The sequence below is a fragment of the Apis mellifera genome, linkage group LG11, assembly GCF_003254395.2.
Source record: "Apis mellifera strain DH4 linkage group LG11, Amel_HAv3.1, whole genome shotgun sequence".
NCBI classification, from domain to species: Eukaryota; Metazoa; Arthropoda; class Insecta; order Hymenoptera; family Apidae; genus Apis; species Apis mellifera.
The window spans coordinates 11,264,531-11,277,597 of record NC_037648.1 but is presented as its reverse complement, the minus strand read 5'-3'; the positions used below and the strand labels follow the sequence as shown (position 1 = coordinate 11,277,597).

General features: G+C 38.2%; 1 protein-coding gene across 3 annotated transcripts in view; it reads left to right on the top strand.

Annotated features, from left to right (window-relative positions):
* LOC726180 (transcription factor Sox-19b-like) overlaps window positions 1–12,226 on the top strand; it is a 111,804-nt gene extending 99,578 nt beyond the window's left edge. For all 3 annotated transcript variants that reach the window (XM_006566309.3, XM_001121937.5, XM_016914838.2), the window contains exons 5-6: window positions 936–1,093; window positions 7,906–12,226. In XM_006566309.3, the coding sequence (XP_006566372.1) occupies window positions 936–1,093; window positions 7,906–8,463 (716 nt within the window). In that variant the 3' untranslated portion in view covers window positions 8,464–12,226. The remainder of the gene's footprint in view (window positions 1–935; window positions 1,094–7,905) is intronic.
* Window positions 12,227–13,067: the final 841 nt, after the last annotated feature.

Sequence of the window (13,067 nt, the reverse complement as noted above, 5' to 3'; positions counted from 1 at the left end):
CTCAAGAGAGAAAAAAGAGAGAGAAAAAATTATTGAACGTCCCATTTCCGTCGTTCCCTCGTTGTCTTCCTCGACACCTGTCTCACGCAACAGAGACAAAAACGCCTTTCCACAATATACCTTTAATCGAGGCTCGCCTCGATCGGCTTTCGATCCACGACCTTTCGTCGATCGACAATACCGATGATTAACCGAACTCGGCTGGGCTCGATCCTTTTTTTTTTCTTTCTTTTTTTTTCTTTTCGTCGAGATTAATATCGCGGCTCCGATCCGTAAGCTTATCGATCATCGTCGCCGAACGACGGAAACGAACGGCGGAAAGAATGGCCAACGAGCCGCTCGTTGCCGGCAAGCATGAAGAACCGATGACGAAGGAAACGTCGCGCGAAAGAAACGCGGGGATGATTGGCGGGGAGATTTATGACCGGCAACGAAGAATTCACGGGGCCGATTATTAATCGCGATTTTGTAACCGGCCGTCCCTCCTCTTCCTCGTCGAGTCGAATCCTTCGTCGTGGGATGCACCACTATGGGGACAAAAGTAGTATTTTTTTTTCCCCCAAGAATTCTTCCTTTTGAAAGAATCGTCGTTTTTTTTTTTTTCTTTGATCAATTGAGCTACGAATTTTTCTGAATTCTTGAATTCTTTATCTACGGAAGATGACTTTTCCAAATTTATCGTCACCGATATACATCTTTAAAATTCTTCCTGATCCTGAAAATTTTTCACTTACACGCAATCACACATCACAAAACCAATTCAACTTTGAACTTCCTTTCGAACGTAAAAACAAAAGGAAAAGATTCTTCGCTTACAATTCGATCGTGTATATATTATGCAAATATTAAATTTTCGAAAATGGCACGTCGCACAAATGTAGTTTGAAATATTCGAAAGATTTTCTTCTGATTTCGTGACAAACTATCTGTTGCAGGAATGGCCGGCAGTATGGGTCAAGCTGGAATGGGCTCGTACTACGGGCCTGCAGCGGCTTACGGTTCGTTGTCAGCGGCCAGCATGGCCGCGGCCGCGGCCGCGGCTGCACAGCAATCCGCGGCGGCGATGTCGGCTGGCCTGGCGGCACCTGCTCAGGTGAGTCGATGCATCTCGTAAACAAACAAACGAGCGCCGGTTTCGCGCCACGGAACCAGTTTACCCTGTTTCCGATCTTATTCGCGCTCGAAATTTGAACCATGTTTCCTCGATAATTCGGGATAAATTTTAATCGCAAAATTTTCATTCGTGATTTATATATATATATCGAAGCGTTTTGGATCGAATAATATTCGAAGAGAAATTTCGTTTGCCTCTTTTTTTTTTTGGAGAATTTAAAACAGATTCTCGATCGAGGAATTTTATTATTACTACGGTGTCACGGTTTTATTAGCCGCGTGTAAATCGTGCGTAGATCTTGGATGATCTTAGAAGGAAGATTTTTCTTTTCTGAACGGGTGCCAGTGACGCAAGAGCGCGTAAAAGGAAAATGTGCAGGGATTGCGACAAGCGACGGTTGCGTGGAATGTTAATTGCGAATCGGTAAGGCAAAGGGAGTGCTTGGTCGCAGATTGGTGACCGAATTCGATGCACGTTGCACGTTTGTTCGGGGAAACGAGGTGTGCCTCGTTACGTAATCGAAACGCAACGTGTTATTACCGTTATTATTCCCTGTGGAAAATGGAAGAGAAAAGTGTTGTTTCCACCGTGAAAATTTTTTCTGCCAACCTGAACGATTCATATTTCTATGGACTTTTTCTTCGTTTCATTTTATTCGTTATTTATTTTTCTTTCTTTTTTTTTCAACATCCATTATTCCAAAAATTGGAAAGTAAAATTTTCATCGGATTACAAGTTGAAAGAGAGGAAAGGAAAAAAATGTAATGATTTCGATCGATATAACGATTTTTTTGGCTCCGAAAAATTTTGAAGATGGAAAAGAGAGAAGAGGGAAGAGATAATAGATATTTGGAGTTGGGAGGGGGGAGCGATTACGATTTGTCAGAGACGAAAAATGCGTGAGACACGGTCGCAGGGAGCGTTATCGAGATGCCGGCGGAAAAGAGCCACCCACGCGGTTATTTCTTGCGCGTCCCTATTCAATAGAATTTGACGTGGAGAGACTCGATCGGGGAATCTCGAGATTTATCGCCGCATTCACGCGTGTCCCTTACCTCGGCAAACAAGCGAAATTCTATTAATCGTTTCGAAACGCGTATCTCATCGCTCGCCAAGGATAAATTCGATTCATTGTTACTCCATCCGTTTCCCTCCTTTTAAAACACAAACACACTTTTTCATCGTCTCCGATTAGTTAGCTATTAATGAACTCGCGCGACAAAATAATACGTTCAAGTTTAATAATATTCTTCAAAAAACCTCTTCAATTTTAAACATAACCCATCCGTTAATCTAATAATCTAATATTCTACCTTTTTCAACTCATCGTCTCCGATTAGTTAGCTATTAATGGACAAAATCACTCGTGCGACAAAATAATACATTCAATAATATGTTTAATAATATTCCGTTAATCTAATAATATAATCCATTCATTAATCTAATAATCCTCAATTATTATATAAAACTTTGAAATTTTCTGAAATATCTTTAAAATTCGAAATAATCCTCCTCTCCACGAACAACGATTCTCCTCACCACTCAAAGTAAAAAAACTGGTCGAAGAAAATCGCCAATTTCCAAACTTTCATTCTCGTGATCCTTGGTGATCTCTCAAAAAGAAAAAGGAACGATCGAATCGAGGAAGCGGGCAGAATCCGAAAAACGTGGCATAGCAAGAGGGGAGGGGGATCTCCTCCTCGCTAAAAGGGAAGATAGGATAGATCGTTGATGAGAGAGGCGACGGTTTGGCGAGCGCGGGAAGAGGAGAAAGAAGAGGAGGAGGAGGAGGAGGAGGACGAGGCGGAGGACGAGCGAGTAGGTACGTTTCATTCGTTGTCGCAACAAAAGGGGCCCCCGGGTGGCTTCGCAAACAGAAACCGGAGACCGTGGTCTGTGTATGAATTTCCGCAGCTGGGTACGGGAGACAAACAGATAGCTAGTTATTTCTGCATTCAACGGCTGAATGGCCGACGCGTCTGGAACGACGCAGCGCCGCGATACAGACCGACTATTATTGGCGAACCGGCGAGCACGAGCGAAGAATTCCAACGCGCGCCGCAACCGAACCCCGATCTCTGTGTGTGTTTCGCTCTGCGTGTGTGCGCGCGCGCGCGTTATCGTCCCAACCAAACGGCACCGTCATCGCCGTCATTTTCTTCTTTGCCATTTAGGACCAGGACGTTCTAACCTCGCTGCTCGCCTTGCCGATCGACCGCGCTTCTCGAGCCAGGCGAAGAAGGAGAGGGGAAGAAAGAGGAAACGGGGTTGCAGGATAATTCGGGGATAAGGGTTTACTTGATGTATTAATATTTTTGTATAATTTTACTCGAGCGTGGAAGAAGAGGAGAATCGAAGGAAACGAAGAATCGTGACGATCATTTGGGGAATTAAAGATTTGAATTTTTAAGATATACATGTATATAAGTTTGAATGAAGTTTGGAAGAGCGAAAGCGAAGAATAATTTTGAAATTTTTGGGAAAAAATTAAATTAAATCTACGCTTCCTCTTTAATTCTTCTTGTAATAATATATATGTGGTTCTTTAAAGAGATTTAATTATCGCGTTAAAGAACGCGTTCAACGACTAATCGTATTGCTAGGCTTTCTTGTCTTCATTAACAAAAGCGGTCAAGCCATGCACGCGTCGTCAAGGATGCATATGAAGGGAAACGGTCGAAGAGAGGAGAAAGGTAGGGAACACGGTGTGTAGAAGGAAGACAGAGGGGGAGAATGGAATGTCTTTTGCTAGGAGAGCACTTTATTTTCCAAATGGCTCCTCTCTCTATTCCCGGGTCAAAAAAGGTTTCTGGCTAAAGCGAGAAAGTCAACCAGGGGCCATTGTTGCACACGGTTCGTCGATATTTCACCCACATCGCGCCCCCCCCTGGATTTTCAGGGCGAACCCGAGACTGGATTTTCAATCGAATACCGGATTTTGTTCTTCCAATTTATGCACATTCCGCTGTATGAAGTTGGATAATGAAAAGAAACTCGACGTATATAATCTCGTGGAATAGTTGGAAAATTTGGGAAAAAGATGATCCAACACCTTTTGCTTCGATGACATCAAACAAAATTTATTTTCTCTTCTGAACAATTTCAAGTCCATCAAAACTGGATTATTCGTCATTTTTACATTCACAAGCTTTAGAATTTTATTATTGACATCATTTAACGATGTCCACCATTTTACTACTTCGGCTTTCAAATTTCCAAGTCTATCAGATTTAAACACGATTCCATTGAAACGAGCATCTATTAAATAAATTTCGGAATAAATTCCCGCAATTAACCCTCACACTAAGATGATACACTATAATCCAAAAATTTATTGCTTATCCCTTCGAAACAATTTCAAGTCCAACATCACAGCTCGCGGATAACTCTCGAATTTCGAAATCCGTCCCGAGGTGAGTTCCGTCGGAGCATCTTCCGATTCCGCGCGGTATCTTTCGAGGCGGGCGAAGAAGAGGAAACCGAGGCGGTAATCAATTGGACGTGTAGCGTCCCGGGGAGGAGAGTGTGAGGGCTAAGACTGGATGTAAATCATCCGGACAAAGCCGCTTAACGATCCGACAAAGGGCCCGCCGCGGTCCACGAATTATAGAATCGGGAATAATCGCGCTTTCTTCTCTCCTTTTTTTCTTTTTTTTTATTTTTTATCTTTCTTCTTCAAGGATCCGTGCCAGTTTCACGCTACGCTCGCGCTACGCCGATCTTTTAACCCCTTCCCCTCCTCCTCTCCCCTCTCCCCGCCCCGTTGCGAAATTTATAGCCATTGGCAGCTTTGTCCTCTCGCGCATAGAACAAATCTCTCTCGCGCCCTCCTCCTTCTCCTTCTCCTTCTCCTCCTCGTCGCGGATGGATCCGCCGATTTCGCGGCCCGCGCCCTCCACTCGAACCGAGTCGAATTCCTCGCACCTCGACGCTGGCCTATCTTTGCCGCTCTCGTTCATTCTCCTTCCTTTTCGGGAGCATCGAGCGCGATTGTTGCGACCCCTTTGTTGCGTGGATTTATTGGAATTGACCGAGGGAGGGATGGTGAATTATGACGAAGGTGGTTCAGGCTTGGGAAATTATTATTAAGATTCGTCGTTGGAAAATCGATGATTAATCGTCGATTTTATTACCAAAGATTCTAAATAATACAACCACTATAATATCATTCTAATATCGTCTTGTATTCGTTTCCGTAAAATTATTATCTTTATATATATAAAATCATATATCTTCATCTTCCAATGAAGCTTACTATACACATACTATTCTATTAATTCTACGCGTTTCTTACACGATGTAATTACATATATATTTATTGGAATTGACCGAGGAAGGGATGGTATTATGGTAAATTATGACGAAGGCGAGGTGGTTCAGGCTTGGGAAATTATTATTAAGATTCGTCGTTGGAAAATCGATGATTAACCGTCGATTTTATTACCAAAGATTCTAAATAATACAACCACTATAATATCATTCTAATATCGTCTTGTATTCGTTTCCGTAAAGAAAATTATTATCTTTATATATATAATCATATATCTTCATCTTCCAATGAAGTTTACTATACACATACTATTCTATTAATTCTACGCGTTTCTTACACGATGTAATTACATATATATTTATTGGAATTGACCGAGGGAGGGATGGTGAATTATGACGAAGGTGGTTCAGGCTTGGGAAATTATTATTAAGATTCGTCGTTGGAAAATCGATGATTAATCGTCGATTTTATTACCAAAGATTCTAAATAATACAACCACTATAATATCATTCTAATATCGTCTTGTATTCGTTTCCGTAAAATTATTATCTTTATATATATAAAATCATATATCTTCATCTTCCAATGAAGCTTACTATACACATACTATTCTATTAATTCTACGCGTTTCTTACACGATGTAATTACATATATATTTATTGGAATTGACCGAGGAAGGGATGGTATTATGGTAAATTATGACGAAGGCGAGGTGGTTCAGGCTTGGGAAATTATTATTAAGATTCGTCGTTGGAAAATCGATGATTAACCGTCGATTTTATTACCAAAGATTCTAAATAATACAACCACTATAATATCATTCTAATATCGTCTTGTATTCGTTTCCGTAAAGAAATTATTATCTTTATATATATAATCATATATCTTCATCTTCCAATGAAGTTTACTATACACATACTATTCTATTAATTCTACGCGTTTCTTACACGATGTAATTACATATATATTTATTGGAATTGACCGAGGGAGGGATGGTGAATTATGACGAAGGTGGTTCAGGCTTGGGAAATTATTATTAAGATTCGTCGTTGGAAAATCGATGATTAATCGTCGATTTTATTACCAAAGATTCTAAATAATACAACCACTATAATATCATTCTAATATCGTCTTGTATTCGTTTCCGTAAAATTATTATCTTTATATATATAAAATCATATATCTTCATCTTCCAATGAAGCTTACTATACACATACTATTCTATTAATTCTACGCGTTTCTTACACGATGTAATTACATATATATTTATTGGAATTGACCGAGGAAGGGATGGTATTATGGTAAATTATGACGAAGGCGAGGTGGTTCAGGCTTGGGAAATTATTATTAAGATTCGTCGTTGGAAAATCGATGATTAACCGTCGATTTTATTACCAAAGATTCTAAATAATACAACCACTATAATATCATTCTAATATCGTCTTGTATTCGTTTCCGTAAAGAAAATTATTATCTTTATATATATAATCATATATCTTCATCTTCCAATGAAGTTTACTATACACATACTATTCTATTAATTCTACGCGTTTCTTACACGATGTAATTACATATATATTTATTGGAATTGACCGAGGGAGGGATGGTGAATTATGACGAAGGTGGTTCAGGCTTGGGAAATTATTATTAAGATTCGTCGTTGGAAAATCGATGATTAATCGTCGATTTTATTACCAAAGATTCTAAATAATACAACCACTATAATATCATTCTAATATCGTCTTGTATTCGTTTCCGTAAAATTATTATCTTTATATATATAAAATCATATATCTTCATCTTCCAATGAAGCTTACTATACACATACTATTCTATTAATTCTACGCGTTTCTTACACGATGTAATTACATATATATTTATTGGAATTGACCGAGGAAGGGATGGTATTATGGTAAATTATGACGAAGGCGAGGTGGTTCAGGCTTGGGAAATTATTATTAAGATTCGTCGTTGGAAAATCGATGATTAACCGTCGATTTTATTACCAAAGATTCTAAATAATACAACCACTATAATATCATTCTAATATCGTCTTGTATTCGTTTCCGTAAAGAAAATTATTATCTTTATATATATAATCATATATCTTCATCTTCCAATGAAGTTTACTATACACATACTATTCTATTAATTCTACGCGTTTCTTACACGATGTAATTACATATATATTTATTGGAATTGACCGAGGGAGGGATGGTGAATTATGACGAAGGTGGTTCAGGCTTGGGAAATTATTATTAAGACTCGTCGTTGGAAAATCGATGATTAATCGTCGATTTTATTACCAAAGATTCTAAATAATACAACCACTATAATATCATTCTAATATCGTCTTGTATTCGTTTCCGTAAAGAAAATTATTATCTTTATATATATAATCATATATCTTCATCTTCCAATGAAGTTTACTATACACATACTATTCTATTAATTCTACGCGTTTCTTACACGATGTAATTACATATATATATTCATAAACCGAATCAATGTCGATTTCCAGGTGGTGAGCTCGATGGACGCGATGAAGTATTCGATGGAAGCGGACAAGTATCGGGCCGCGTACATGCCGCCCAGCACGCTGACGATGAGCATGTACTCGGACCCGAAATACTTGGACTCGAGTCCCAAGTCGTACCTCGACCGAAGTTACCTCGACTCAGCGACCAAGGCGTACTTCGAGCAGTCGAAGCTGTACATGGACCAGAAGCCCGCGATCGCCGATTACAACAGGCCCACTTACGAGCACAACAACAAGCTGTACGACGAGTCGAGCCCGGGGAGCGTGGTGGGCGGTGGAGGAGGGCCGACGAGGTCGCCGGCCGCGGAATCGCCGGACGTGAGCAAGCAGCACGAGAGGACCGAGCAGGGCTCGTCGAGCGCCAGCTCCACGTCCACCTCGTCGGCGGCCAGCCCCGGGGCTAGCCTGCCGGCCTATTATCCGGGCCCGGTGCAAACCGGGGGCATACTCGGCCCCCAGATGAGCCAGTACAGCGGCTACCAGACGGCGCCCGCGCCTGCCAACGAATCCTTCAGACGACCGCTCACTGTCATCTTCTGACCCGATAGAACGTAGCTCTGATCCATCTTCGAGGAGCAATCGCCCTGATTTCTAGGTCATCAACTAGTGTGCTCGTGCTCGTCGTGGTGGTCGTGGTAATGCTCGTGGTCGTGGTGGTGATTGATGACGATCGTGATGCAATGTTTCGTAGGTATATATATATATATATATATATAAATATATTAGGGGTGAGAATTTCTCGTTCTTGGAAATTTATTAGGGAAATTTATTAGGATGCGATTGATCTTTCGAGCTTACGGATACATCTTTTTTTTTTTTTAAAAGGTTATGTTGGATAGATATCTGATACGAGAAGCTTCTTAATTCGGAATATCTTTCTTTCTTGAAGATAATTTTCCGCGATCGAAATCTTGTTTAAGATTCGTTGTCGATTCTTATGTTTGTCTGTGTTTACTTGAAAATTTTGATTTCTTTAATTGGAATGATAAAAGAATCATATCTTTTATTTCTAATTTAAGAGATTAAAAAAATTGGAAAAGAAAAATAATATATACCGTACGTAATTGATTGTATTAATTACATATCTAGTCTTCGAAGCACAATCGCGATAGATTTGATTCTGTTTCTTTCCTTTTTTCAGTCTCTCTCTCTCTAATATTCGAATTATCCAAATTGATTAAACAACTCGAATTATAGCTCTGTTAATCACTCGATGAAATTATAATTAGCTGATAATTATACGTTTAAAGGAAAAAATCTTTTTTTTTTGCTTGAAATGTTCCATTGTATTTTTTTTTTTTTATGAGCAATCATAAGTATGTAAGTTATATCATATGTATAAACTATTTATACATATTTATGTTTAATCATCTAAAATAAAATATAAAAATGTAGCATTTGTATATAATTTCATATGTTTGAACGTGTTTAATTTAATTGCTATCATCATGCAAAAGTTTTATAATTTACCCAACTCTTTTTTTATTCGTCAGATTGTAATTAAATTTTAAACAATTCAATTACACTCCGATGAAATAGAAAAAGAATTGCATCAATTAGAATTAGGGAAATGGAATAATAGATAAAAAATTTTTAACGCAGAAACCGCAGTTTTATCCGTTGAATTATTTTTTTTATCGATTTCTATATAGAAAGAGGCGCAAACAACTTTTCCTTTCAATCATCACGGGATAAATAAAACTCAAAAAAATTTTGATCGAGGAAAAAAAAAATTAATCAAACACATTTGGCACGCGCAAATCTCTATGGAAATTTACGAGCGAATCGTCGATTAAATTTAAAAAATCTTGATAAATTCCAAGAACGAGATCTCAGCGCGAACAGATTCACGAAAAACGGATCTGAAAGATCCTCTTCCCTTTGGATCCGGAAAGAAATTGAAATTGGGTGCGGTACCACGAATAGATCCACCTGTAGATCGAGGTGGAAAAACCAGGACCGTCAACGATACGGGAATCGTTGAAAGCAACAACGAAAGTCGATACTCTCCGTGTTCTAGCCATCCCCGTTCGTCGAGTTTCGACGCGTGACGTGATTATTTATCTCGGATAAATAGGGTTCTTCTTCCATTCTCGAGGTGGAAATTATAAAGAAAAATTGTACATAGCTCCCGTGTAAATAGTGTAGCAAGGATTATTATATCGCGCACGACGCTCGAAAACGGTTTTCCTTGTGTTTCCTTTTCACTCGCAGATATCTTCTCAATCGTCGAAATTCAATAGACCGCGGAATTTATTAAGAAATTTTGCGTGAAAAATTTTTTGAGGACGATGAAATAATTTCATTCGATGCAAAGTGTTTTCTCACGTGTTCTTTTTTTTCACGATATTACTCGAGAGCGAATACGGATTTTATTTTTACATCTTCTTCTTCGTTTATTACAAAATTTAAATATAGAAATTTAAATAATCCTTATCCGCGGTCTATCCGTCGGAGTTCTCGATCACCGAGATTTTAGAAGTTTACAGTTTATATGCACACACGTATTACGTAATTGAAACGATTCACCCCTTTTGATCAATTAATCGAGTTATTCTACGAATGAACAGTAGTGTTAGATTTGTAATCCTACGGTGTTTCGTTTCGAACGAATATATTAGATTGTTGCGTGTGAAATTTCCTTCTTCTTCTTTTTTAAATTTCGTCGATCGATCATTAAAGAGGGAGAAATTTATTACATTTGAACATTGAGAATTTAATTGTGTGACTTGTCAGAAATGATCATTCTTGTGCTTTTATCTTTTGGATAAAAGATTAAGCTTTTAACATTTTATTATTATTTTATATTTTTATTTTATTTTATTTTACTATTTTATTATTTTATATTTTTAATCGATTTGACTTCTGCCGAAAACGAGCAGGATATTCTTTTAGATTTATATTAATTTCGACTTGAAAAAGAAATTTTTTATGTGGACACACTTTACGCGTTAATTCTTTTTTTTTTTTCCAATAATATTTCAAACTATCTTTGAAAACTTGGAATGGATTGTAAATACCGATGCGAAAAAATTCGATAAATTCCTAATTCGAGGAATGAAACGAATTTGGGAATTAATGAGAAACGATGTGGAATGAACTTTAGAGAAAGATTTCTTTTATCCAAAAGATATTTCGCACGCGGCAATCTAATACACAGACACAGATCGGAATAAGAGTTTCGTGCAGCGGAACAGCCAAAAGGAGAACGTGTTTTTCGCGCGGTCGTTTGATTCGTAATCACTGTACATAGATCCCTTTGATTCGTCGAAAGAATACGTCGTCGTAGTCGTCGCGTTTCCCCTTTCCAAACGTTTTCTCGTTTTCTTTTTTTCGCTCTATCCTTTTTAATCGAGGGGAAAAAGTGGAGAAAGGAAGGGAAAAGAATCTCTCCCTTTTCTTCGTCGTTTAATGTATTATTTAAAAGATTAAGAGACACGGCATGTGATGAAATTCTTGGTTAATTAAACGCTCGGTTAAACGATCCTTTCGATTTCTTTTTCTTTTTTAGTTATTTATTACTCAAAAGAATTTTTCTTTTTATTATTATTATTATTATTATTATTGTCACAATTATTATTATTATTTTTTTTTTTTCACTCGAATTAGAAACGTAAAGCTGAAAACGCGCAAACGAAATTTGATAACCGGTGATTAAAGGAAATTACTTAGCTAAAAATCTTTTCAAACAATCGTGTCAGAAAATTTGTCGAATATTTCGTTCTTCCTTATCTCCTTATCTATTATTATTATTATTATAATTATCATTAATATTCATATCATTATTAATACTATTATTATTCGTTTTCATTTTTCGTTTGTTCTTCCGCGAAGAAAATGCTTGCAAATTAGTTTCTCGAGTTCGAGTTTTTCCTTGTTTCCTCCTTGTTTCGTTTTCGTGTTACGACTCACGTGCACGTTCGATCGAATGATCTTTCACGGGGAGAAAGAGCGAGAGTATGTATGTGTGTGTGTGTGTGTGTGTGTAAGTGTGAGAGAGGGAAAGAAAGAAAGGGAAAAATAGCGAGCGAGCGAGCGAGCGAGTGAGAGAGAGAGAATTTTTGTAGACGTTTCGCGAGAGATGACAGGAGGGGGAATGAAAAAATAATAGAAATGAGAATACGCTTTCGTGAAACGTCCATGACCCGCTGTAATCTTTGTACTTGTATCGTTACGATAAAGAACTCTTAAAAAACTGTACCGATTATTCAAGTATTACGACTTTAAAGCGGCAGAAATAATCTATAAATATTGTACTGTAAGTGAAAAAAAGCAAAATAAACGTTAAGTATTATCCTTCGAAGATCGATCGTATAATGAATCGGTATCACGTCGATCATTATTTTCTTCCTACCTTCTATTTTTCTATTTTCGTTTTTCTCCTAATCTTATCGATTACCTTCATTCTTCCTATTTTTTTCCTAGTTCGATTCAGTTAGAATTTTCTGTCTTCCTCCTAATGCTTTCCATTCTTTAATTATCAAGAATTATCTCTATTCTTTAATCATCTATAATAATCAAGAATTTTAAATTGAAAAATGAAATTGTTGAAATTTCGAGACAAAGATCGATTACAAGAAAGTTGCAAAAGGGACAAAGGTGTATAATGAAATTGAAAAATTCTCATTAAGAAGAAAGTTTCGAATGGGAATATTTCCATAGGAGACGAGAGATTACGAAATTTTCGCGTCCCATAATGGATTCATATCGATTCAATGGATCCAATGGATCCCCCGGAAAACACCTCTCGTTCTCCGATTCAATGCGTCCGAACAATGGTTGGGAGGGGATTCGGTCGCGAAAAATCTAAGGATCCGCCTTTTGAAAAGGCTGGAAAATCCCCGAAAACAAAGAGCCACGGCCAAGTAGCTCGTCGCCTATCGAAATTCGACACGCGGTTGGCCGAGGTGCGATGGAAGAACGGTTCCATCCCGAATGTTTCATTGTCGAAGTTCGACAGCTGCGGATCGCCGTTCGAAGATCTCGAGCCCATTCATGCGGCTCCGACGACACCCCTGAAACGACGACACTCCTGAACCTCGTGGAAACACCTCTCGCCTCCGGCACCGTTCGATTTCGATCCTCGATAAAAGAAACATCCGATTCCTGGGAAACTTGTGCGTGTGAGATCTTCCATCTTGAAA